Source organism: Rousettus aegyptiacus, unplaced genomic scaffold (assembly GCF_014176215.1).
Source record: "Rousettus aegyptiacus isolate mRouAeg1 unplaced genomic scaffold, mRouAeg1.p scaffold_m13_p_7, whole genome shotgun sequence".
In the NCBI taxonomy this organism is placed as follows: domain Eukaryota; kingdom Metazoa; phylum Chordata; class Mammalia; order Chiroptera; family Pteropodidae; genus Rousettus; species Rousettus aegyptiacus.
In genome coordinates, this window is record NW_023416310.1 from 92,966,168 (window position 1) to 92,993,411 (window position 27,244).

The 27,244-nt window shown below is 45.7% G+C and overlaps 1 protein-coding gene across 4 annotated transcripts in view; it reads right to left on the reverse strand.

Moving 5' to 3' along the window:
* SH3RF2 (SH3 domain containing ring finger 2) overlaps nucleotides 1-27,244 on the reverse strand; it is a 115,121-nt gene that overhangs the window by 12,154 nt on the left and 75,723 nt on the right. For 3 of the 4 annotated variants that reach the window (XM_036224812.1, XM_036224811.1, XM_036224813.1), the window contains exons 6-10: nucleotides 18,244-18,335; nucleotides 16,797-16,967; nucleotides 9,758-9,990; nucleotides 6,217-6,566; nucleotides 3,726-4,034 (exon numbers count right to left, since the gene is read on the reverse strand). In XM_036224812.1, coding sequence (XP_036080705.1) covers nucleotides 3,759-4,034; nucleotides 6,217-6,566; nucleotides 9,758-9,990; nucleotides 16,797-16,967; nucleotides 18,244-18,335 — 1,122 coding nt within the window. In that variant the 3' untranslated portion in view covers nucleotides 3,726-3,758. Of the gene's footprint in view, nucleotides 1-3,695; nucleotides 4,035-6,216; nucleotides 6,567-9,757; nucleotides 9,991-16,796; nucleotides 16,968-18,243; nucleotides 18,336-27,244 lie in introns of those variants that run through there. The other variant, XM_036224814.1, reaches the window with a different exon arrangement.

Below are 27,244 nucleotides of genomic sequence, written 5' to 3' on the forward strand. Positions count from 1 at the left end.
GGCCATACTCCCGCTGAACGTCAGCTCTGCCATAAAATATGAGAAAGGCAGATTCAATTCTCATACTTTAATTGCATCAGAATCACTTGGGGAGCTGCTGGTTGAAAACACAGATGTCCACTTCCCACCTCAAACGTTCCCACTGAACGACACTCTCTGGGGCCCAGGTGCGGCCCATTATGCTTATGAGACCTGAGTGCCCTGGAGCAGCTGGTCTCTAAGGACCAAGCTCTAACCCCAAAGGGGTTTATGATGACTTGGAGAGATGATGTCTAGCACATGGTCTCTAGGAGAACATACCCAAGTCAGGTGCAGCTCATGTGACTGAGCAAAGAGGGCCGGTGGGGGCAAGGCAAATTGAAGAGCGCATGCCCATTTAACTGGAGCAGCCTTGACTCCGACCCTACTTCCCCTGGATTGCTGCTGCTCAGGAGGGCAGGCCTGCTGTGAACAGACCTTCTGAATTTTCAAGAGAAATTGGAAGTCACAGAGCCACGGACTGTGTCCTGCCCCTCACCGAGTCACAGGTAGGGCATTGCTTTAAACTTTTCTGGCTGCAAAAGCCCTGTTTATGAGATGGTGAAAGGTGGAGGAGAGGAGACCAGCTCTAAGTGGGGGTCTTAATGCTGCTTACGGAGACTGTGTCCTCAAGTATGGCTCTCAGGGTCTGATCACAGGGCGAAGGGGTGCCCTTCCTAGGGACTGCTGAGTCTTGGCTGAGTGGACGGAGCTCTCAGAGGATGGAATAATTGGCTTTGGATGTGAGGTGCTAGGGTTCTAGCTGGGATCCCTGGAATGTTCCATGAAGGAGTAGACTCCTCTAAGAGAAGTTGGCTGATTGTTACATTTAAACCCAGCAACTGAATGCTTCTTCTCCTGCTTGGGACACCCTTTCTCCCACCCCTTAGTCTATCTGACTCATACTTGCCCTTTGGGACTCAGCTTAGTCTATGCTCTGACCTCCATGAGAAGGCTACGTTGGCCTCCTTGTGGCACCACAGCTGTGGGCATGCCCTTATTTTAGACTTTCTCACCTGGAATTTCAATAACTTGCTTCCTTAAAAACACTCAAGTCTAACGTTTGTTATGTGTGCACCATGTGCCAGCATGGTTTAAATCGCCTTCTAATATCGCAGTTAATCCTCAGAGCAGCCTACTGAGGTTGGCGCTATTATCCTTCCTACTTAAGAAAACAAGGCTCAGAGAGGTTAAGTAATTTGCCCAGCATCACATGACTAGCAAGCTGGTAAATGAGGTCTTGGACCCAGTCTGTGTGCAGCAGAGTCTGCATTTGTAACCACTGCACACTATGCCATCTCTCCACAGTCTGAAGTCAGGGTCCCAATGTCAAGGGAGGTCTCTCGGTTCACACAGCATGGTCCCAAGTCGGGCTCCGAAGTGGGACAGCTTGAACTCGGGGGTGTGGGCAGCGATCAAACTGGTTCGGCCACTATCCCTGGTTAGTGTTCAAGCCTCAGTTTCCTGGGCTCTCTCCAATGCGGACAATTATACCTGTCATGTGAGGTTATGGCAGAAATTATAGGAGAGGATATATCTGTCATCCTCGTTGCAATGTCTGGCACACAAGTGTCTGAAACCTGTTGGTGGAATAAATGATTGGAGGTGCCACTGAGTTCAACTTTCAATTGGAAAACACACCCTCCTGCACTTTTCAGATCCTCGGGGGACTGCACAGGGATGGGGTCTGGTCTGAGGTTGGGCACGGGCAACGAGGCTGGGCAGAGCGAGGGTGGCAGCCCTTTGGAACTGTTCGCAGTGCTCAGAAAGGGAACCCTATGGAGATAGTGGACAATGGGAAGGATATTCTGTTTCATTTGGAAGGTGTGGATTGCGTCGCTATTATACCCAAACGACTTGCTTGTCGCCCCCAACGGTTAAAAATTAACTGGCTCCATTGCTACTGAGTTGGCTGGTCACGTCAGAGACCTGCCACTCTGGATATAGAGTTGATCGCTAAGCTTATTGCTAAACTTATCAAGGGTTCCTTTTTTGGGTAAAGAGGAGGCGTAAGTACTCATATTTGACAAATTATACCACGACGCCCTGTCCTTGTCACTTTTCCCCGTTTCTCCATGTGGATTATTTGGCTCAATGCCCCACGAAGATTTTGTGGAGTAGACATGGGTCCATAGCTCACAGGAACACTAGAGTGTGTGACCACGTTAGTCCCGCCAGTCCCAAAATTCTGACATGTATGCAGTATTCCTTAGCAGGATTACAGTTTTGTTCTGTCTTATTAAGGTCTGGAAAAGTCTGTGGACAACTCACTTTGCCAGCTGCGTGAGTGGGTATATAAAGATACATTTTTTTTCCCTTTTTAATCCCAGGATCTTGAAGAACTGGGAAATCTTCAAGAAAGAGAAAGATCTAATTAGATCTGCCTTTTTTTATTTTAAATGGCACCCAGCCTTAGTAGCAAACAGCATTTACGCATTAAAGCACCCACATTGACGGGCATGCAATGTGTTAAATCGCAACAATTAAGTTTAATGGGCTCTGCCTGGCTGGTCCCACTTGCTTTGGCCACATCTTAGTGGGGTGGCCTCGTTCTGCAGACTCTGTCCTCCTTTCCCTACCTGTCAGGAAGGTCAAGGCCATTCTCCAAGCCTCTTTAATCTTCTTCCCTGATATTTTCCCCCAGTTCTCCTTCCTTCTCTCCCTCTCTTATCACCTTCCCACTCTCTCTTCCATGTTTCCTTCACCTTCCCTCTTCTCTTCCTCTTTCGCCCCCTTTTCCTCTCCAAGCTTCTTTGTCCAGTTCCTTCAAGAGCAGCTTTCCTCTAGGACATATCCTCACCCCCGCCGTGGGCTCGCATCTTATCACTGACATGGCTGCCTTATCCTTCCACCCTGCGAAAAAGCTAGTCTGCTCCAAATGAGAAGAAATCAGAGAAAGTCATGCAAACAGAATATATACCTGGACCCAAACACCTTACAAAGTTATTTTTAAGCACGCTGTGTTCTCTGGGGAAGTCAGAATACAGAGCTCGGAAGTATTGTCCATGATACCACACAGGACCGTTTCCATAGCCATGTGCTTCCTGCTCATCTACCGTGTAGTGTAGGATTAAGTGCGGGAAAGCAGGCTAAAAAGCTTTAAGCATGGCGATCTTTCGGTACTAGGTAGTCAGCTTTCTCTCTGACCTTTTTGTTCGGAGCAAACTCAGGAAGCTGACTCCCTTTGATTTTAGAGGATTTCAGAGTGTTCAAAGTGTCCATCTCAGCCTTCCCAGAAATGCTCCCTCTGCTGCCGGGATTATGGCTCTATGAAGGGATAAAGATATGGTGGCTACTAGTGGCCAGTGAACAGGCCAAAGAAGATGACAGAGCCGCTCTAATGCTTGTCGGGAACATTACAAGGTCAAAGAAGCATGCCAACATTTCCACCATTGCGACACCCTGTGACGAAGCCCCTTCTAGGACACCATGGAAATTCTACACAGAACACAGGGGACAAGAGGCCACACACCCAGGCTGGGGAACGAAGTGGGCAGGATGGCCTCCCACTCCTTGGGCCTTGCTGCACTGGATCATGATTCTGGAAGTCCACCCAGTCTGTCCTCCCGCCCAGGTCAGCAGTCCCTTGCTCCCATCTCTCCTTTCCTGGAGGTAAAATGGGCAGAACAAGGACCCAGGCTCAAGTACCCTAAGAATGGCACGACACCACCCTCAGAGGGGACAGACTGTATTTAAATGCAATTCACCTCTTTGGGGTCTAGGAAAAGCCACTCGTAGATTCATTTGCTGGGAAACGCGGTCTGTGTGGCTGAGGCAGTGGACGCTGGGGTCGTGGTCTTGCCAAAAGTCGACTTCCTCCGGAGCTCTGTCTGCTGTCCGGAATGGCAGCCACTTCGGTGGGCGAATAGGTTGGTCATCTCTGGGCCCAAGGACGCTGCTTCAGGCTGGGATCCCTTAGGGGTGGCTGGCTGTTCAGGCTTTCCGGAGGTGGGATGGGAGGTGCTGTGTTTGGAGGGAGGAGGGCTATAGTTTTGAAATCTCACGGTTTTGACTTGCTGCAAGAGAGAAAGAGCAAAGAGACACTCGTGAGGCGGCAGACACGTGCCTTTTTCCCCTGGGACTTGGTCCATGCTGTTTCTCTACACTCGCCACTACCTGAAGCCTCATTTACATCTTATTCAGGAAATACTTGTGTCTACGAGCCTCTACTGCGAATCGCTCACTCTGTTAGGTGCTGTGAATCCAATAGTGAACAAATGGACAATTATAACTAGCACCACGAAGGGGGAAGTATAAGACGCTAAGGGAATACAGAGGAGTATCGAACTGAGGTTGGAACAGTGCTAGTCGGGGAAGCCTTCCTAGAGGCAGAGCTATTTAAATTGAGAACTGAAGAACAGATTGAGAATTATCTAGGAGAAAAAGGGTAGGCAACCATCTACCTGAGGACAGGGCCTGAGGCAAGACAGTATGCTCTATTCTAGAAAGTATAAGAAGTTCACCTTCCCTTTCTCCTCTCCTCCCATCATTGAGGCCTATCTCAAGGCACACCACTTCCTCGAGGCCTCCCCAGCTGACTCCATCTAGCAAGGTCTACAATGGCTGTAGAGGTCTTCCAAGAGGAGTTTGCAAACTGGACACCTGCTGGCTGAATTTAGTGTGCAGAATGTTTGAGAGTTTGCTTTAGTTGCCAACACATAAAAACTGGGAGGTTATGTATAAAATTCAGTACTGCATATGTCTTTTAAAAAAATCAAAGCTCTGGCACATGGGCCCCATGCCCCATTTTGGGGACAACTGGCTGGAACTAACAGTTCCCCCTTTGTAAGGAAGGCTCGGTCTCCTGTCGGCGTGAGCCAATCCTCTCTTTCCCTTCACCTCTCTAGCCTGTTATGTATCTGCTGGTACTGACAGGTATTTGCTTTGGTCGATCCCTCTCTTAGGGACTAATGAAGTGTTCTGTGGTACTGCTAAAGAATGATGTCTTTTCCCCATGAAATTAGATCCTAGTGACCCCACTGAATATCCGGTTTCTTCATACTCTGACCTTCGCCACAGCCAGCAGAGGTTCAGGCACTTATTAAATAAACACTTACAGTTTGAGGGCCGTATCTAATAGCTTGGGGTAATGGGCAACTGGGGCCTGGGAAACTATGAATCATTTAAAAATATAACTCAGAAAAAAAAAAAAACTCCCAACATTTATATTTATATTTTTTTCTAAATGCCTTTCTCTGCAAGCTTATAGCTTAGCGTTAAGAGCCTGAGTCTTTGTATTCGATCTGGATTCTACTCTGGACACTGTGTGCCTGTGGGTGATGCACTTTAACTCTTTAAGCCTCCATTTCCTCATTTTAAAATGAGGATGGTGATGACGATGATGATAATACCTAATTCAGAGGGCTGTGTGTGGAATAAATGAGAGAGAACACGCGAAGTACCCAGCACAGTGCTTGCCGGGGCATGGGCATTCGGCCAGTGCTTAGCTAAGAGAAGGAAACCACGTCATCTTCCAGTGAAGGCAAAATGCGTGATGGGATGGAGGGGGTGATGATGTCATAGTCGATAAGCTAGAAGATAATAAGTATCACCTAATTTCGTGATGTCACCTCCTCCATCCCACCATCGCTCCTATTTCAAGGACATTGTTGAGAACATACGCCTTTTACTCCTATATCTTCTAGTGGGAAAATCCCCGGAGTACAAGTGAACAGATCTGACCTCTGCTACGGAGGTCACAATAGCAGCTAGTTGTTGGAGCTGTTAAGACTCAGTGTGACTTTTATTAATTACTTAAATTCTATATCTCAGTTGCCTCTTCTATACCGTGAACAATTATGTATCAGGCCGTATACACATCTCTCATTTAATCTCCAACCCGATCCTATGAGGCGGTTACTATGCTTACAGATTAGGGAAAACAAGAAGTCTCAGAAAGGTGAAATGTTTTGACTAGTACCAGCTAGTAAGCAGCAGAGCTGGAATTCAAATCAAAATTTGTCTGATGCCAAAGCCATGTTTTTTCCAAGCTGCCTCTAGGCCTTGAAGGAAGGACAAATGAAATATTCAGAAAGCACGAAAGGAAGCTTGGTAACACACCTGGTGAGGGTGTGAGGATCCCTTAGAGGCTGTAATTTTGATTCCTTGGCCACTGATACTGAAATCTCAAGAGCTGGGACACTGGGCCATGTTAGGGGTCTAAAGAGTCCGGCCCCGCTAAGGTCGCCTCGTTCTTACCTTTTCGCTGCCATTTCTTGAGTTTTCCGGTTTCACGAGGATTGATGGCGGGGCAGATGCAGGCGGTTTGGGTGGAGGCTCACTCTTGATGGGAATTTCCTTGCCTTCCATGATGATGGAACTGGCTGTCGAGTGGATCCTGGTGTCGCTGCCCCTGCTGACGCACGTGAGGGCAGGCTCCCCGGTGGGAGTGGGCTTGGGTCCCACCTCTGCCATCACTGTCGAGGGGACCCCCAGCGACGGGTGAAACTGGAACTGCTGAGGCTGTACGACCATGGTGGGGCTGCGTCTGAGGGAACCCACCACAAGGGTGGGGATCCCCGACTGGACGGGTCTCTGCAGGGATCCATCTGGGGAATTATATGACAGACATGTCAGCAACAGGGGTGGCTGCCAGCAGGTTGGATTGGGCCAGGTTAGCAATGTGTCCTGATATCCCAGAATAGTTAAGAGCTTTCCCAATTTGACTGTGCTGACATTCTCTCAGGGTCTTTCAAAGGTGACCTTATTCTTTTTTTAGGGCTGTTTGCTGATGCCGGCAGCAAATAAGTGGCTAGCTGAATGTTGCAGGGGTGGGCGGAGGGCGTCAGAAGGTATGTTACTTTCATTTGCGCGCTCTCTCTCTCTACCCTGCTACTCTCTCCCTCCAGATCTTTAAGATGGAAAGTGAAGAAGACAGACCAAGAGATGGTTTCACAGTGAGAAACAAACATAGAGACATGTAGACCAAAGAGAAAAAAACAGACAGACAGACAGAAACAGAAATCGAGAGTCAAAGTGAGAGGGATGAGAAGAAGGGAGGGAGGGGAGAGGATGCCGATTGGCTACTCGAAGAACATTCCGACAGGAGCTTTAGGTGTGGTGGGGGGGCTGCTTTCAGTCGTGGGCTGCAGGGAGAAGAGTGAGTGGGATCTTGAGAGTGTGTGCTCGGCAAACGTGACACCAGATGGAAGCAAAGTTGCAAAGATTCTTCTGGAGTCCGGGCTGTGTGCGGATAAGTCTTGCAAAGTCTCTGGAATCAGATCTACTCCCAGGGAGCCGGGACGAGTCAGCCGCATCACCTCCCTGTGCCACAGTCTCCTCATTTGTAAAGTGGAGCTAAACGGCACCACATAAGGCTGGTGTGAGGACTACGTTTTCCAATGTATGCAAAGGGTTAGAACGGTGCCTGGAACCTAATAAATGGCCCCTGTTTGTTAGATAGCATTATTTGTGGGCAAAGGATAGTGAACCTTAAAAATGCAAGGTCCAGGAGTTTGCTTTTGCCTCTTCCCTGAACTTATTCTTTTTTGGGGGGAGGGAGTAATTGAGATGATCCCTCCTCAGTAAAAGGAAGCCATTCCTTCCCCTCAAATTCTCTGGAGACAGGAGATCCCCATCCCTTGAGCATATTTCCTGTGAGTAACTGGGAGTTCACTGCACTCTGGGGGGAGATGGGAGAAGCATTGTGGCCGTTTCTCCTTAAAGGCCTCCCAGCGTTTAGAGAGCCATAGGTGACGTCCAGGCAGAAACGGTAGTCGTTCGTGACACTCTGTGAACACGTGTGTGCATCAGTCATTTATGTGCAGCTTAGAGGGCTGGAGCCAAGGCCATGTTCTGCATTGTGACTCTTCGTCAAGCCAGATGTGAACATGAAAGGCAGAATGCTCGCTGAACCCAGTCGGTGTTCTCAGCGGCTGCAAGCAAGCCAGCTGCCACGTACACAAGTCTGACCTTTCAATGTAGACATTTATTTTTCCACTGTCAGCCCTGTGAGGTGCGCACAGTCAATTCTGCTGCCATTTCTCTTCACTTTGGGGGAGATTGATAGCTTGACCAGCCTCACCTTGGGAGAAGGGAGAGAGAGCAAGCCTCCGGGATCTGGGAAAGTCAAAGCAGCCCTGGGCGGACATGGCCTCAGGCTCCGGGAGAGAATCGTGCGAAACATTGGTTTCATGCCTTATCTATTTATTTTGTCGGTTCCTAATTTCCAAGAGAGCTAATGCTTTCTTATTACATGTGCGTGCAACTCAGCAGTCCAAGCTCCAGACTGACCATGATCTACACGAGGGTGGGGAGGGGGTGTGCGAAAGGACGGGGAGCGACTGCCAGAGCGTGTCCTTCTCTGCACTCTCAGAGGTCGAGACTGAGTCTCGGCAAGGTCGCACTTGGGACGGAGCAAAGACGATCTGCCTAGTTGTAGTACAATGAAAATATTGATAAAATAATAATAGCATAAAAAATAGCTAATATTTCTCAAGAGCTTAGGTGCCGGGAGCTGGGTCATCAGTCTTAGATGGATTTTTCTATTAAAATCATACAATAACTCTGATGAGGTTGGTACTATTTTTATTTCCATTTTACAAATGAGAAAAACTGAAGGCTGAAGAGGTCAGTAACTTGCTCAAGGACGTTATGGTGGGATTAGTATTTTGCATGTGTGGGGAGGAGACGGAGGAAGGTACCAGAGGGGGAAGGAGGGAGGACAGCTGGGTAGAATTGAGAGGCAAGAACGGTGGGCCTGAGGTCAAGCAGGCGATCAGATGAAATCACTAGGAGAGAGATTTAATTTTCTTGGGACGTTTTCCTGTGCAGCATATTGTCTCACGGGTTACTCTTTTGCTCTGACTAGTCGTATTACATTTTCACATTTAATCATTTCTTAAGATAGCAGAGCCCCGTTTAACTCAGAGGACATGGTATAAATCAAATTTACTTTGCTTGGCTCATTGTCTTCTGGAGAGGTGTGTGAATACAGGACCTTGATGTTTTGTGGAACAATGGGTTTCAAACACTTTTTAAAACCTCTGAAAATGAAATCTTTTGTAGAGGTTCAATGCGCTAGGAGATAAAAGCATGGTTTTTAAGAGGAAAGATCTATATTACCGCCAGGTGTGCAGGTGGCTGTTATATAGGTTAAAATAAAAGCAAAGTGTAGAACAGTGCAGTGAGTGGGATCACAAGGTAGATAAGAACATGGAAGAGAACTTGGGACTGAGGTAAGTAAATAAATAAATATGGAGAGATATAAGTTTGTGTGTGCATGTGTATGTGTATGTATGTATATATATATATACACATACATATACACACACACCTTGTGCGTGTATTAAATAACAAAGGAGGATTCAGGGGCTCTTAGCACTGACTTCTTAACCTTTTCTTCCTTCCCCCTCATTCTCCCCTTGTTCCCTTTTGGCACCCCTGAGGGGTTCCCTGGAACACAGTTTGAGAAGCACTGGTCCAGCAAGTGCCTTGTTGTCCCATCTCATTAAGAACCGGCATCGCCTCGGCTGTGTTCTAATGACATGTTGGCACCCAGCGCTGCCATAATCCCAGTCAATCAACACATATGTGTGAAGTGACCAGAGGGCAGTGACCTCGAGTCAGTCTGGCTTCACCCAAAAAAACCAGCTCAGTATTTGTGAATCATAAAGCACCCTTCACAGAGAGGCTTGCTCCAAAGCCAAGATCCTTGTTTGTGCAGAAGGCACTCTGTCTACCCCGGGGTCAGATACCCGCTCACTTAGTTCTGGGCACATACCTCTCTGCCACCACTTACTCTTTCTCATGCTGCTCCGCCCTTTCCGAAGAGAGCCCTGTCCCAAAGTCCCCAGGCCGGCAGCGCTCCTCACAGGGTTGACTATGGCGGTGGGCACAAAGACAGACTTGAAGGGACGGCTTTGTCGGGGATCACCTTCTGAAATGCTGCCTTGGGAGGACACAGAGGAGGTCGATAGCGTCCATGTGGCGTAGAGACCAGGGCTCCGGGAATCTGGAGAACTAGATGTCCTTCTGGTTGTCGAAATGTTTTCAAAAGAGAAGGAACAGAGGAAGAAAATGGTCGGTCAAGAGTCCTATTTTAACAAACTATCAGCTCCCGAGCGTATACCACCTGTAGCTGTCCCCAACCCTTCTCCTACCTATAAACAAGCTTGTTGTCAACCACGCAGGCTTAACTACGTCAGCCAGCCTCAATCCCACACCGTGATAGGTGCGGGTGTGCTGAAGGGCCGGCATCTGCTCTTGCAGAGGCCTTACTGGAACTAGAAGACATGAATTACGTCATCTTTCACTCCAGCTCTGATCACTCCTCCCCCCACGTCCCCTCAGCCCTTGAGTTCACAGCACAAGGTCTTTTACGTGCTCATCACACGTTGCAATGGAGATTTCTTGTTCATTTACCACTAGATTCTAAACTCTTTGGAGGCCGAGATCTTGTATGACTTATTGGACGTGTTCTGCATATGTTGTTAACAAATGTTTGCCGAGTGGCTGCCATGATGCTTTCAGCACTGAAGCCAGTCATCCTGGCTAACACATCTTGAGCACTTAACGGTGCACTAGGAAAAGGCCAAGTGCTTTATCCATATTATCTCATGGGTTCTTCACAACAGCCTGCTGAGGTAGGTTACTATTAGTGCCACTATTTTATTGATTGAAAAATGGAGATTTACAGTTATTTGCCTAAACAACTACTAGACTTAAAGATTTGGACTCAGGTCCAGGCTGGCCCTCTGCTCTACCACTGGGCTACATCATCTGTGCTACACGACCTTCTGGCTAGTTAGAGCAGGCACATTTGGCAGCAGGGAAAAACCTGCATCCTGCTTGAAAGAAACCAGAGCGGCGGTAAGCTCTATGTGTGCCTCTGCAAGACCCTCATTCTTTAGCCTTGGGCTCTGATTTTTAAAACTAGTATTAAAGTTTTATAAAGTAGCAACCCCTTATCCACTGTTCTCAGCCTGCAAGTCCCTGAACGCCGTGGGGAATGGCTGTCATTCTACATGTCTTTCTTGCCTTTTTACCAATCCGACCTCAACATCAGAGCCTCTACTGAGCAGTTCATCAATCACTTTGTCACTCTGTTGATTAAATAGCCTTGGCTAATCACCTGGGGATAACCAACTTGACCGCAGCCCCAGCACAGAGAGGCGCCCCTTCCTGGTTTCCTTCCTGTCAACGCCTCCACATTTCTCTTTAGGGCATTTCCCCTTATTTCCCCTTCTTTTGCTTAAAAAAGTGATATGTAGCTTAATAAAGAGCCAGCCAGTGTTGTACAAAGATGGGTAAGGTATCACGTAAATATAGCCAACTCCGCCCTAGAAGCAGACACAGGCCACTGTGCCAGGAGATGATGCTCACGGCAAGGGGACTTTGTCCGTGGTTGCCATCTTGCCTCTGGTCCCTGGTGATGAGCTCAGTGAAGGGGAATGGGCTGCCCACCAGGAGAAGTGTGGACTACATTCTAGAAATGAGGGCTGGGCAGCGGAGAGACAGCCCAGCACTGGCTTTCAGGGCAGAGTCTCTGTCTTTTGAACTTTGCATCTCCCTGTCTTTTGTTGAACAGAGGCCTTAAGGCACTAGACACCGAAAATGGATTGAAAACAGGAAAGACAGGTTCCAAAACTGTTCCCAGCAGCAGCAGCAGCAGCAGCAGCAGCAAGGACAGAATACAGTTAATTAGACCTAAGCCAGCATTATTCCATCATTCTCTTCTTTGAATGACTGGTTACAGACTGAGGCGCCACCTCATTTTCCTGAGCCCAGCACTAGGCTGGATTCCAGAAACTCCTAAATCCCAATCTCCTGTCCAACACAGAGTCCCTCTATGTCCTTTGGCAAGAAGCTCAGCACTTACCTGGCACTTTCTTCTAACATCAAAACACTTTGCTTGCATATATTAGTTAGTCCCCATGACACCCCAGACCCGCGGGCATCCTGAACCTTGTTTTCCAGACAGAGAGACAGAAAGGCATTTTGGGTTTGAGTCGAAAGAATGCGTGTTGCCTCTGATTTGCTCCATTGTGCTGTTTTGAGTGTGCAGGTCTCTGTGTCCTCTTTTCCAACTGTGACACGAGCCCTTAAGAACTTGCCAGTGTTTGCAAGGGGCGTTACGAATGGCAACTCTATCGTGCTCACCATTGGCAGTGGCTGCCTGGTAAGGCGCAAGCTTGGACCTTGACAATTTTCATATAGTTCTGTGTAGAAAGTTCAAGGAAAATAAGTGGTGGCCCATGTGTCACTTTCCTCCACACATAAGGCATCAGGTGGGTGCATGTGTCCAGTGAAGTTCACAAGAAAGAGAAATATCCTGGCTGACCGGGCAGAAGGGAATTTACCGGGAGGACAGGCTGGGCTGGAAAGGGCTGCACACAGGATGGAAGGCAGGCGGCCCCGAGGATCCGCGGCAGCAGGAGTCTGAGGTGGGAAGAGCCTGACTGCATGGTGCTGCCTGTGTTCTTGCCATGGCTGGTCTTCGGCTTTGCCCACATTCTTTCCAAGCCCCAACAGGGAGTATCGGGTTGGCTGTGCCTGTCCCTTGACTGTGCCGATAGGCTGGGGATGGGTTGGTTTCTTAAGCCTCTGAAAAGGGAGGGAACTTCTGCCTCCCACCAATACTATTCACGAAGGAGGAAACCCAAATGGATGTTGGTGCTATTAAGAAGGGGTTTGGATGAAAACATGACAAATGTTCTGTACAGCCTGAGCCAATGGATGTCTACAGGATCTGGGGAAATAAGTCATGGGGGCAGAGATTTAGTTGTGGTCATCATGGCCGGATAGGTTGGCATCACCTTCTAGCACAGAGGGCTGGATTTCTGGATAGCACAGAAGCCTTTTACTCTTGGTAATTAAAAGGCTCACTTGCTGAACCTTAAAACCCTGGCATTTAGGTCAACTCTGGTCTATCAATAGTTAGTCCTGAAACTCTGGCTGGCTCAGTTCATTAGGATAGCGGTCGCCAACCTTTTTGGCACCAGGCGCTGGAGCTTCCATGAGAATCTAATGCCTGATGATCTGACGTGGAGCTGAGGCGGTGATGCTAGTGCTGGGGAGCGGCTGCAAACACAGATGAAGCTTTGCTTGCTCACCTGCCGCTCACCTCCTGCTATGCGGCCCGGTTCCTAACAGGCTATTAACCAGTACCAGTCCGCCCAGAGGTTGGGGACCCCTGATTAGGAGATGATGCTAATAAGAGCAAAGTTCAAATGTTCAGGAGGCATCTCACACCTTCAAGCCCTGGCTGTCTATAAAAGTCTGCATAGTACACCAATGGGGCTGGTGCCAGTGCAGAGCCATCATTGCAAACAGCAATCAATGAGGGTGGGGGAATCTCACACACACACAGAGCCTAAGAGAAGAAGCACACGTAGCCCGACCCACTCAGTTCTAACCAAAGAGTCTTGCACATGTGTCTGACCCACTCAGTTCTAACACAACCTGTTTAAAACAGTAGCAACCCAGCTGACAAATGACAGCATCATTCAGCGCTAAGAAGCAGGAGAAACTAAACCTTCCACAGTGGAAAGGGTAGTTAAGAACAAGGGTGAGCTGCCCCCAGATAGATAAACTGGACATATATCATCTATGTCCAAGATTAGTGGGGGTGGGAACTTTCTCTGCATCAGGGAGGCATCAAGGAACACACACACACACACACACACACACACACACACTCACACACTCACACACACAGAATTGATCCCCTGTCATCTAATAGCCTTCAGGAGAATATACTCTGACAGGGACTTGTTCTTGGAAATGCTGGTTCTCTAGAAGCAAAAACACCCATCCGCGTAAGTAGCACCTCAATATACACAGACGCTCAGATTTCCGTGCGCTGGGGTGGGTGGGGGAGGTGGGCTCAATGTGACCTATGGTGCTGAAACTCCATGCATTGTCTGACTGCAGCCATACGGGAGGGGGTGGGTCTAGATGCTCACGGCATGCCCAAGAACACAGTAGGAGAAAAGCTGAGGGGGAAAGGGAAGCTCATGAAGCCTTGCACGCATGGGAACAAAGTCCTACATGTACCCGGTTCGAGCGACCACACGTCCTCATCTCCCCGAGAAAGTCTGCTTACACCTGCTGCATTAAGAGTCTGTCTCTTATCTCAAAAGCATCTAGTTTGGCTGGTAAATTATATGGCCACTCTGAAGCTAATGATTCTTTTGTGGCATAGCCAGGACTTTGGGCTAGGGCCTAATGTATAAGTGAACGCCCCAGGGCTAGGGCTTAATGTATAAGCAAACGCCCTGGTCCTCAGTCCTCGGCAGAGCCCTGGAGAATTCCTGTTACAGCCCACGGAAGAAACTGATCGTGAGTTAGAGTAGGTGTCCTCCTTGCTCTTCGTTGTTGCTTCTAGGCCATTCTCTCACCCTCCTCCACACTTCCCAGCCGTGGCTCACGTTATCAGACTCTCCCACCTTGTTGCACTCATCATTCCCTGCCAGGTCTGTTCCCTCGTTCCTGGAAGATTTTAGCTCCTGGCTTATTGTTGTTCTCTCCAATACACCTTTATCCTACCACGATGAAATCACCCAGTATTAGGGCTTTAAATGCCAGCTCAAGCCTAGACCTCTTTCTTATATGCTAGACTGGTATACCAACATCTTTACCAGGATTACTAATAGGTGTCTGAGACTTAATCTGCTGCAAACTAAGCTTTTGCTCCCTACCCCACCCCCCGAAAAAAAAAAAATAACCTGTTCCTCTTTTGGTTTTCACCTCCATTTCAGTAAAAGGCAACTCCATCTTCCAGTGACTCAGGGAGAAAAAACTTAGACTCACCTTGAATCCGCTACTCTTTCACTCCAGACATTTGATCTGTCAGAAAATCCCATTGTCTCTACCTTTACAGTACAGCCAGAGCCTAATCGCCTTGCCCTCTCTCTGTGGCTGATGCCTTGGTTCAAGCCACCATCACCTCTCCCCTGGATTATTACAATATCCTCTTAACTCGTCTCTCTGATTCTACCTTTTCTAGTTTATTCTCAACCCAGCAACTGGAGGGATTCTGATTAAAACATAAGTTTGATCATGTCACTCTTCTGCTCCAAACCTTACAATAAGGTCAAAGCCAAATTTCTCACTACGACCTAGGAAATTCCGTAGATCTGATGCCCTGTTACCATTCTGCCCTCATCTCCTACTGGCCTCCCCCGCACTTGCTTTAATCCATGCTGTTGGCCTTCGTGTCAGGCACAGGCCGACCCCAGGGCCTTTGTTCAGTAACCTGCAGTTCCTTTGGCCTGGAATGCACTTTCTTCAGAGACCCACACGGCTCACTTCCTTGTTCCTTCATTCCTCTTCCTTCCCTCGCAGTAAGGCCGCCTCCGACCAACCTATTAGAATGTTAATCATCACCCACAAATTCTATTCCCCTTTCCTAATTTATTTTTCTTCTTAGCTCTTACCATTAACCCACCGTATGTATTGCCTACATATCTTGTTTTCTGTCTCTTCCTCTAGAATGTGAGCTCCTGTGAGCAGAGAGTTTGTGTATTTTGTTCACTGGCACGTGAAAGGTGCCTGGCACGTGAATGAATATTCATTGAATAAATGAATTTAAGCATCAGTTACAGACACATTCCATTTGCCTTTGGAGATTTTATAACTTTCTAACAAATCCTGAGAGCCTTCCACCAAAGGGAATAACTATGATCTTCTACTCCAACTTTCTGCCACGTGAAGACATCTTTTTAGAGAAGCCTGAATCAGTGGGAACCCAGACTTTGTCTGTACTCTTCTTAGAAGGGGGTCCACCGCCACTCTCTGCCAGCCTGATGGAAAAATCTATGAATCAGAAAGTTCAGCCTTTTATTGAACCCAAACCTTCTAAGTTGTACCTGCTGGTTCACTGCCCCCTCACAGGAAAAATCTACTTCCTGGCCTCTCTGACCCTCCTTTCTACAGCTTAAACAACCTTAGTTTATCAGCTTCTCCCGAGATATGGTTTTCTGTCTTCTCACCATCTTTGTTGCCCTCCTCCGGACTCAGTGCCCCAACTACACGAAGGTCCCTCCCCCAAACTGGACACAGGACACATATTACAGAGTACAATGGGATCATCACTTTTCTTGAAGTTATGACTCTCTGGTATGTCATAAAGACAGAAGCTGATGTGTGGTAATGGCTCTGCCTGGATGGTGGGGGTGGAGGTAGGAGGAGTCATGGGCAGTTTGGGCTTTGTGTGCACTGCAGTTATAGTATGAGATAGCCAGACACACTGCGAGCCAGTGAAATGAATAGGTTTACCAGGGAATGAAAAGGGTTGGGAAAAGCCGTTTGGGAAGAAGACCCACTGGGTAACAAGCATTCGACCTGGGGTGTGGATGGGCAGGGAGTGGTCTGAGTTCCTGGAAACTCCGCCAATGGCCCAGCGTCCTAAGATGTTTCTTGAGGTGCTCTGGTTGGTCATCTGACCATATTTCCCTATTCTGCCACTAGATGGAGTGTCGCAGTGGAAGATGTGAAGTGGGATTTGGAGGTTTGTACTGAAAACCTGAAATCTAGTTTTTGGGCAGGTTGCTCAACTCTGTACATCAGTGTCTTCATCTGTAAAATAATATCAACCTAACAGGATTCTTGGGTGTAGCCAATGAGTTAAAAAATGCAAAAGTGCTTATAAATCGAAGAGCTATGAGAAAGAGAATTATTTTTGCTATTAAAAAACATGTTAGGAGGGAGCTAAGACAAAAGCAATTTCTTGGCCCACATTCTGAAAGAGTATTGAGACCTTCAGGAATTCAACCTACCAATGGCCCCTTGGTCTAGATGACCCGACACTCTAATGCCTGAGATTGGAAGGGACGCACCTGAAAATGGGGATGACATAGTTGTTGGGGAAGATGCCGACTCGCCCGGTTACCAAGGAGACGCCCTTGAGCCAGCCGTCCTGGTACTTCCCCAGGACCCTGATGCCTTCTCCCTTCTGCAGGTCCAGCTCATCGGGTCCATGGGCTGAGTAGGAGTGCAGAGCTACAAACCTGGTGGGACACAGGGAACTGGTGAAGGATGAGGGCGTCCACACCTAAGGGAGGGTGGGGAAGCAGAGAAGGGCGAAGGGAGATGGATGCTTCGGCCCTGCGGATACCAATATCAGCCTTGGAAAACTGAAACCTCAACTCGTAAGGCAGATAAAGGTGGCAGAACCGGCTGAAATAGTAGTGGAGGGGCCCAGATCCCTGCCCTCTCCATAGAGTATCTCACAGCTGAAAATCTCTAATTTAGGCCACATCAGCATTTTGACAATGGGGAAACTGGCCTAGAATAGAGAAAGGAGATGGTGACCAGGAATTAGTGGCAGAACCCAGTTTCAACCCCAGATGCAATGGCTCTACCGAGGATACATCCTCGCCCTGTTAAGAGTATGACCTAAGAAAATGGGTACGGCCGGCAAGAATCAGGGAAATGGGAGGTCAGCTGGAAGCCTCTCTGAGCCATTCCCTCTCCTGAGACTTGAGACTCATTTGACTTCTTGGAATGGCCTGAGGAGCTACCTTAATGTAGGCAGGGAAGTGGACATTGGGAGGGGACAGGCAGGTTTAATTTTAATTCTTTGGCACACAGTGGACTATTGGCTGCATGGTGGGATGGAAGGGAATGGGTTTAATATGGCAAAAATGTCTTTGGGGACAAGCAGGGACTTTGTACTCTGAAGTCCATAGAGGGGTAAGTAGGTCACATCCAGGTATGAGTTGGGGATGAAGACACTAGGGAATAGTGAGGCCGTGGCAGTGAGAATATTTGGCGGAATAAAAGCATTAAAAACAACCCCCTTCGGGATGTCAGATCCAGAGGTCACCAGTACATGGCTCTCAAGCTAGACATTAGGAGTCCTAGATTCTAAGGACTGAGACATTGGAACGTTTTATCAAAGGGGCTGGTGAGGAGTGTTCTCATCTGGGAGATTTTTTTCCTCCCTTTAAATGCTATACTGATTACTAAAGCAACATCTATTTATAACCCAACATTTTGAATCTAAAGGAAGACAATAGAGATCGCACAGTACTCAATCTCCCAGCAATGTTTGGGTATATAATCTTCCAGTTTCTTTCTACTTTTGTAAAGTAATGAGCTAGGATGACGTGGTTTGCTAATTTTTGTTTTTTACCAGTATTCCTTTGGCGGTTATAAAGGAAGGGGAGCTGCTTTCTCTCTGGAGGGAATGGTTTAGGAGTGGTGACGGTCAACGGCAAAGGGATGACAAAGATGACCCCTTTATGCCAGAACCAGGGGTGGGAGGCTGAGTGCTTTACTCACATGTTAGCTGGGAGATGTTGCTGGGAGCCGGGCAGACTGACGATGGCCGTGGAATGTCCTGAGGAGGCAGGCATGGGGTGGTAAGTGTTGACCTATTCAGACAGAAAAGACAGCCAAGAGGAACCGGTGAACACCACAAGCCAGGCCCACGGCAGAGCTGCTATGGAAAGTCCTGATGCAGCTGAAAACAAAGAGCCATGCCCAGTGCCACCCACTGTGTGTCATTTCTGTGGTTTGTGGCTGTGGGCAGAACAAGACAAGGACAGATAGATTTATGTCCTGATGAGGTGGCATGCCAAAGCTGCAATCCACAAGGCTACTCAGATGTGGCAGAGGACGGAGGTCCATCGATTTACAGTCAACAGGCCACCACCAGACTCCTCAGTCTGTGCCCCGCGGCCCCCTCCCCACCCCGTGCTCCTCCCAGCGCTCTCCCCTCCCTCTATGAAAACCTACTCTTGGAATATGATACAACCACTAATATCGATTGAGAACTTAACACTTGTTTTAAGTGCTTTACAAGCTAATTTAATCCTTATTAAAGGTGATACTCTTATCCCCATTGTTAGATGAGAAACTGAGAGAAAGGTCACTCAACTAGTATGAGACGAAATGTAAAGCCAGGTAGTCTAGGTCCTGAGCACCACCCCTCCGTGCAACACACACATGCTGGAGTACCCAGTGACTTACAGAAGGTGAATCTGAACCCCTTTCACTTCTCCGGGATGAAAGAGGTAGCAGCGATGCTAAAAGCTCTTGTACACTGTCTACTGTCCTGGGACCCTGCCTATTATCTAACATGCAATTCGCTTATTTCCTTGTTGGCACATATCTAAAACTGTGATTACTTCCTTATTTATTTTCTGACCACCCTCTCATTAGCCTCTAAGTTCCAGGAGTGTAGAGACAAACCCTCATTTGTCACTGTCTTTTTAAAGTGCTCAATATGTTGTTGTAGCTTGTTAAAGAATGAATGAAAGAAAAGATTTTCCTACCCACTACACCAGCGACTAATGAAAACTTATCCAGAGTAAATAACATTCAATCTGTCTTCAGTTATCCACTCATAAGTAATGGTAACTAGATATATGTGTCTTTTTAGGACAGTGTCTTTGCGGGTACAACTACTGTTTGTGTGAATGCATTACTGAGTGCATGTGTTTCTGGCTCTCTGTGCAAGTGTGTATGTTTGTTCAGAACCCATGATAATTGTATGTGGATGTGTGATGCCGTTGGTCTCTTGTTGTCTGATTATGTTCATACATGTGTATAAATTGACATACACATATGCTGTGTAATTATATTTATATATGGCTGTACATGTGATAGTTAAAAGGGAGAGAGTTTCTGTTGGAGGTGATAGAATATAAAATTGTGGTAGTAATGGTTGCACATATCTGTGAATACATTAAAAACCACTGAAATGTATACCTTAAATGGGTGAATTATATGGTATATGAATTATATCTCAGTAAAACTCTTATTAAAAAAGAGTATTCCATGGTCACACATCCGAGACTTTTAACACTGAGAGAAGTGTTCTGAGCTTTGCAATCAAATATTGTCACACTGGTTTCCTCAAACAGAGATGAAAAGAAGCTGGCTTTGGGCTAGGCGTCTCCTTCCCTGTGACTGGGCAAGGCAAATCCCTACTGGGCTTAGGCGCTGTGCCAAGAGAGAGCCTGTTATGCAAACAACTAATCTTATGTTTGTGGAGACTGATGGACCACTGAAGAAACAGAATGAACTTCACTTAACACCCATGACTTTCCAATGTTATGGTTGAGTAAAAAGCCCTTCTATCCATAAACACTATTAATCTTTAGGCAGTAGGAAGATACTAGAATGCAAAGCCATCCCTCCATTATACCAGGCCCTGCCTTTTTACTTCTCTAGCTTCATCTGAGGAGGGGATAGTCCTTCCAATCTGAAGCATGGAACCAGGCCACAAGTGAAATCGATGGGCTTACGATAGCGTTCTTTCTAATATACAATGGGAAGGGAGGCCAGAGTCTCAGGTTTTGAGGTGTGCTGGAGGGGAAGGAAGAACACAAGTGGACAAAGGAGAAGGAGGCAAAGGCGGAAGAGAGAGAAAGGGGGAGAGTGGGTGAGAGAGTCAGAAACTGGGACAGAGGCATGAGGGGAGAAAGAGGGAGGAAGAGAGAGGAACGAGGAAGAAAAGGGAGGTTAAGAAAAGGTTGGAAAAGCTCTTACAACCCATTCAGAAGAAGATAAACAACCCAATAAAATGGACAAAAGATACCACAAAAGAAGATATATTGAGTGGCCAATAAGTACATAAAAAATATTCTCAACATCAACAATTATAAAAAAAAAATACAAATTAAAAACTACCATGAGATACCACTATAAACCTATGATATTGGCTAAAATTAAAAAGACCGACCATACCAAGTGTTGGTGAGGATGTGGAGCGACTAGAACTCTATATACTGCTCAGAGGAATGTAAAAGTTTCTACCACGTTGGAAAACAAGTTGGCAGTTTTTAAAAATTAAGTTAAATATATACTTACCACACTACTCAGCAATCCTACTCACAAGTATTTGCCTAAGAAAATGAAAACATATGTCCATACAAGGACTTCTACATGAATGTTCATAGCAGCTTTATTCATTTAGCCCCAAACTGGAAATAACCCAAATGCCGATCAACTGGTGAATAAGCAAATTGTAGAATAACAACAGTGGCAGACTTCTCAGCAACACATGCAACAACACAGACGAATCTTGTCATCTTGAGGATGAGAAGCAAGACACACAAGGCTACATAGTCTATGATGCCATTTATATGACATTCCTAAAAAAAGTCAAAACCATGGGGACAGAAGACAGATTAAGGATTGCCAAGAGCCAGGGGTGGGGAAAGGGGATTTTGCTATGGGGCATAAGAAAACTTTTTGGGGTGATGGATAAGTTCTACATCTTGATTTGGGTAGTCAATACACACACCTTTATACACGTGTCAAAAGTCATTAAACGGTATATTTAAAATTGTTAAACTTTATTGTATGTAACTATGGCTTTAAAAAGCTGTTAAAATATGAATGTAATATCTAGTTGGCAGGAAATATCCAAGCGACCTTAGCGTGACCCAGCCCAAGCTCTGGAATGTTCGTGTAAAAGTATAGGGAGGGCTCAGCTGAACGATGGGCAGCTAGGAAGCGACCCTCATGTCAGGGGACCCACCAGAATAGGAACAAGTCAAGAGTGGAAACCTGTGAATCAGACAGCAGCTCAATAAATAAGGTGAAAACAAAAATAAATGAACGAATGCATGACTGGAGTACTGGAAAAAAGACAAAGACACAGAAAGAAACTGGCAGGGAAGAAGGAAGACAGAACAGGACGGAAATGAAGGCCCCAACCAGTGAGTGAAGACATCTACACACATGGCCAACGTCTGAGGAGACAAGTCTGTTCCTGCCACTGGGATCAAAGACGGAGCCTTCGCATTCCTGAGTGAGAGAGCCTGGTGAGTGGTTCCCTGGGATCAATTGTGACCTCAGGTCCCTGTGCCACAAGAGGGTTGAGACCAGATGTGAGGTCCTCCAGCAATCGGTACTTCCTGGCACAGTGTTCAGGGGCCTGAGCAGGAGCAGAGAGTCGGTTCGTGTATTTGAAGGTGGAGGTGGGGATTTCTGTCACAATCTAAAAACATTTTTTTTCCTCCTTTTTGAAAGAAACGACTCATTTAAAAGCGGTCTGTATCAGTTAACAGAAAAATCCACAGCCGTGTGGCCTCCAGGCGTTTTCAGGTCTTGAGGCGTTAAGTGAGGGAGGAAGGTGGCATGGAGCCTGGCACAGAGCTGTTGGAACATTCCGCTGGCCCTTGCGCCCTCCCCAGCAGCCACACCAGCCTAGAGAATGCGGCTCCTCCTCAGGAGTCTGGAGAGGGGGTGTAGCTTCCTACTTAGGCATGTGGCTCTGGCATTCACCAGGATTTGTGATCTTGGGAGAGTGATGGAATTCCGGGGATCCTCCATGTCCTCACCTGTACAGTGGGTCACTGATGGCATCTCTCTCGTGGAGCTGTTATCAGGGTTAAATAACATGATCCATGTAAATTGTTTAGCACATTGTAAGGGCTCAAAAATATTTCTCATTCTGATCTGCAAAGAGATTAGCTGCTGTGCGCAGATGGGCTGGAGGGAGCACCTCCTTTTGTGCAACAGTGCTGCAAGGTCTTGGGCTGAGAGCAGGACCCAAGAATACAGCAGGGAATGGGAACCAGCAATCCTACTCCTCTCTTCTGGAGGAAAATATCCCCAGCTTTTGAAAATGTGAGTTTGCTGTCCCCTTCCTTGTCCCCGCTGTGGCAGACAGCTATTTCCTCTAGGGCTTATGCCTTTCAGCAACTTGGGGGACTTGGGGGTGATTGTCTTCCTTAGTAGCACGGGAACTACTCCAGAGGGGCCCATCGCGGTCCTACGTCTCAGTATTCCCAGGAGCCAACAGGGGCCGCACTGTCCCTGGCTCTCCTGACCAATGCACACATCTCACCCCCACTCTTGCTCTGTTACTTCCTTTGTAATTAAAATTTTAAATTATAAATACATTATGCATACAAATAAGCATACATAATTTTATGCGTCATTTAAAGAAGAATAACGAAGCTCACACCTGTATATGTATCACCTAACTCAAGAAATAGAATAAAAATAGAAATTGAATGTTGTACTTAGAGGCCCTCTGCATATTCCTCTACAATCAGATCTCTTCCCACCCCCCAGAGGTAACTACAATGCTGAAATTTGTGTTAATTATTCCAATGGTTTTCTGTGTAATTTTTAGTACCTTGAAATATATCCCTAAGCAATATGTTGTTTAGGTTTGCTAGTTTTTGAACACAGCATGAATGGATTAACATTTATTCTGCGACTTGCATCTTTTGCTCAACATTATGTTTGTATGTGTGTGTGGGGGGGCTAATTTTCACTGCCGTCTCATATTTCATTGTGTGCATATACCACCATTTAGGCATTCTCTCATTTATGTGTCATTTGGGTGATTTTCAGTTTGGGGCTATTACAAAAGATGTTGCTATGAACTTTCCGGTATATGTCCCCTGTGCACACGTGTAAGAGATGTTCCAGGATGCACATCTACAAGTAGAATTGACAGGCCACAGGGTGTGAGCCTGCTTAGTTTTATAAGGTAATAACACACTTTTTCCCAGTGTAGCTGTAACACTTTACACTTCCATCAGCAGCAAATGATAATTCCTGTTAACTCACAATCTTGCCAGCGTGTGGTGATGTCCAGCTTTCTAATACCTGCCTATAATGGATGTAAAATGATATCTCACTGTGGTTTCAAATTAATTCCTTTGAGTATGAATGAGCTTGAGTTTCTTTTCTAAAGTTTACGGGCCATTCTTGTTTCTTATATGAAATGCCTGTTCATGTCCTTTTTCTATTTTTAACTCTGACTGCGTATTTATTATTTTCTTATTAAGTTAGGGAGTTCTAATATTTTGGATAGGAATTATTTGTAGCTTGTGTTTTTACTTTGTGGTGTCTTTTGATGAACCGAACTTATTTTAATAGTCAAACTTATAATATTTTCCCTTATAGGAATCTTAAACACAAACATATTTGACCACAATTTTTTTTTAATCTCAAGGTCATAAAAATGTACTTCTATATTGTCTTCTGAAAGCTTTATAGTTCCGTCTTTCACATTTAAGTCTTTAATCCACCTGGAATTGATTTTTGACAAGAGAGGAATCCAATTTCATCTTTTTTCCACATGGATACCCAATTAGCTCAACACCATAGTTCATCCTTTCATTCTGATCTTCAAAGTCCACTCTGCCATAAATCAAGTCTTCATGCTGTGTCTATTTTGGGGTTCTCTAGTATGTTCTGTTGTTTTACCAGAATCCCTATGTTAAATTCATGCCATCTTAATACTATAGCTTTATAAATAAAATCTGATTATCTGATAGGGTAGATTCTACTCTTCACCCCAACCAAATTCCATTATCTTCTTCTTTAGAAGTATCTTGGCTTCGGCTTTTTGTTCTCCTATTTAAATTTTTGAATCATCTTTTGAGTTCCAAATAAACAAACAAACAACCTACTGGGATTTGAATTTAAAGACAAACTTGGGAGAAGCAACATCTTTAAGATATTAAGTAAGTCTTCCTTTCCAAGAGCATGACATAATTCTTAATTTATCAGTCTTTTTAAATGTATTTTAATTAAGTTTTGTAGATTTTTCTCTGCGAAGGGTTTATATGTTTTTTGCAGGATTTATTCCCAGGGGTTTAAAGAATTTAGTTGCTATCATAAAAAAGTATTTAAAAAAATAATTTTTCAAACTTTTTAGAGTACAGAAATACAATTAACTTTATCATATTGATTTGTATCCAGTAACCATACTAAGCTCATATTTATTCCTAGTAGATTTTTCTAGATTCTTCTGAGTTCCTTATACAAACAACAATATCACCTGCAAATAATGGCAGTTATGTTTTTTCCTTTCAAATACTTAACCTTTTATTTTTTTGCCTACCTTACTGTACTGGTTAGGCACTCTCTGGAAGGGACAGCGTTGAGCAGAAACGTAAGAAGCAGTTTTGTTCTTTTTCTTAATCTTAAAAGGAATGCCTTCAACATTTCATCATTAAGTATGATGTTGATGTCGATTTTATATAGATGTCATTTATCATGTTAACATTCCATTTTATTTGTAGTTTGCTAAGATTTAAAAAGTATAGAGGACAGATATAGACTTTTATCACTTTTTCTATATCTATTGAAAAGATAACTTAGTTTTTCTCCTTTAACCTATTAATTTGATAAATTACACCAATTAATTTTGTAATGTTAAACCGGCCTTTCAATTTCGGGAAAAACCCACTGAATCATGATGTATTCTATTTTCATATATTCCTGGGGTTGGGGGCGGGTGTGTGTGTGTGTGTGTGTGTGTGTGTGTGTGTGTGTGTGTGTGTGTGTATTGAGGGTTTTTGCATCTATGTTCATGAGTGAGGTAGAACTCAAATTTTTCTGTTTTATCTTGTTTTCCCTGGTTTTGATATTAAGACTATCTTAGTGTCATGAATGAGCTGTGGAATGTTTTCTTCCATTCTCCAAAAGAGTCTATGAAAAGTAGAAGTATCCCCTCTTTGAAAGTGTGAGAGATCTCACCTATAAAACTGTCTGTGTCTGGGGTTTCCTTTTAGGAAAATTCTAAAATACTGATTCAATTTCTTTAATAGTCACAGTATTATTCTGAAGATTTGCCAAGAGCTGTTTACCAGATGAAAAATGTGTTTGTTTTTTTAACCAACCCTGTTTGTTGAAGATAAATTCTTGATTTCTTTATTTGACTGATGGCCTCTGTTGGGGAGAAAAGCTGGTGCTTAGAATAGCTGCATAGAGGCTTGGAAAACTCTAGCCAACAGGGACCCCCACACTGCCAGTTCAAGTCTTTCCAGAACCCCAGAGTCCCACTTCTTTACTCAAGGAGGACCCCATGGGGACCGTCACTGATTAGGTGGATTTCTGTAACCACTTGAGACACTGTGTAGCTGTGGCTAAGAGAATGAACTTTTTGGGATCATCTGAATTAGGTTTGGGTTTTGGCACTGCAATCTGCTGGCTGTGTGTGGCTCAAACTTAGTTCCTCTGAGCCTTGGTTTCCTCATCTATAAAAGGGGGCAATAATCTTATGAGCTCATAGGATTCTTGTGAGAATCAATCAACATGCTTGTGAGGTACTTTGCATGTCTGCCTCACATGAAGTACCCTAAAGACAGTCACCATCGTCACTAATATGGGATGGCAGATGTGTGAGAAGGCAGGTGATAAGACTTTCTCAGGGGACTGAATTTAAGAAGGAAAGATTCATTTTTTAAGGCACAATGGCCAGCCACAATAGTCCAGATTCCTTTTGAGAAGGACCCAGAGATGGGTGTCTGACCCCATGTATGGGGGGACATGTATTCAGGAGTCTCTTTACTGACACTGAATTAGGCTATTCCCATGTATCCCAAGGCTTCCAGCAAAGGTCTGGCACTTTCTAGAGTTGTGCTCTGCATTGGCTTCTTGGGAAAAAGCAGAAAATGCAACCTTTACCTCAAACCCCAAAGACAAAAATCCTCTTCCCTGGGTCTTCTGGTTGGGGACAGAGTGCCCCTGGCATTGCCACTTTCTGTTCCATTTTCTACCTCATGCTTTCCTGGGCTCAAATAGCCTGCCGTCTTCAAGGCAGGATTTCAGCACCAAAGCAGAGTCTGATGGGGTGATGGGCGTACTATTAGTGGTTTGTGAAATACCAAAACTTTAATTACAACCCTTGCCCTCCTAGTCATAACAGTCCACTTGAAGAAGTAACCACTTGGCCATAATTATAATTAAATGCTCTCACTAGACCTCATTAAAGGCCATAAAATTTAAACAAGCAAAGTTCCTCTTAAGTCTGCTGTGGGTCCTCCTGGCCTGTATTCATAGAAGATGCTTGTTACACACCTGCTAGGTACTGATTACCATTCTAGGTCCAGGGGATCAGTGACAAAGGCCACTGCTCGCCAGGACAGTGCAGACTGTGAGAAACCTTTGTACAGCACACTCCTTCCCTTACATTTTCTAGACAGGAGCATCCCGACGATGAGCAGTCTCTGAACATCTAGAAATTTCCATGCTCTACCCACCTCTGATACAGACTACATGACTTTACAACCTTAGAAAGTAGCTTTTTATGGCGGAGAGAGTGAGACTGACAGGTATTTCCTGAACTAAAGACAACAGACTCGCAGGGAGAATTGGATGGGGAATACAGCAGACCGAAACCAGTCAGGAGACAACACAGCATAATCGTTACGCAGTATGGTTCTGAATTCAAATTTTCCTTGGCATGGCTCTCTGCTTTGCTATTCTCCCACCATGTAAGTTATTTAGTCTACCTGGTCCTACATTCCTTCACCTGGCTTGGGTAAGGTTTAATAGGTTTGTCTCTCAGGACTCATCACTT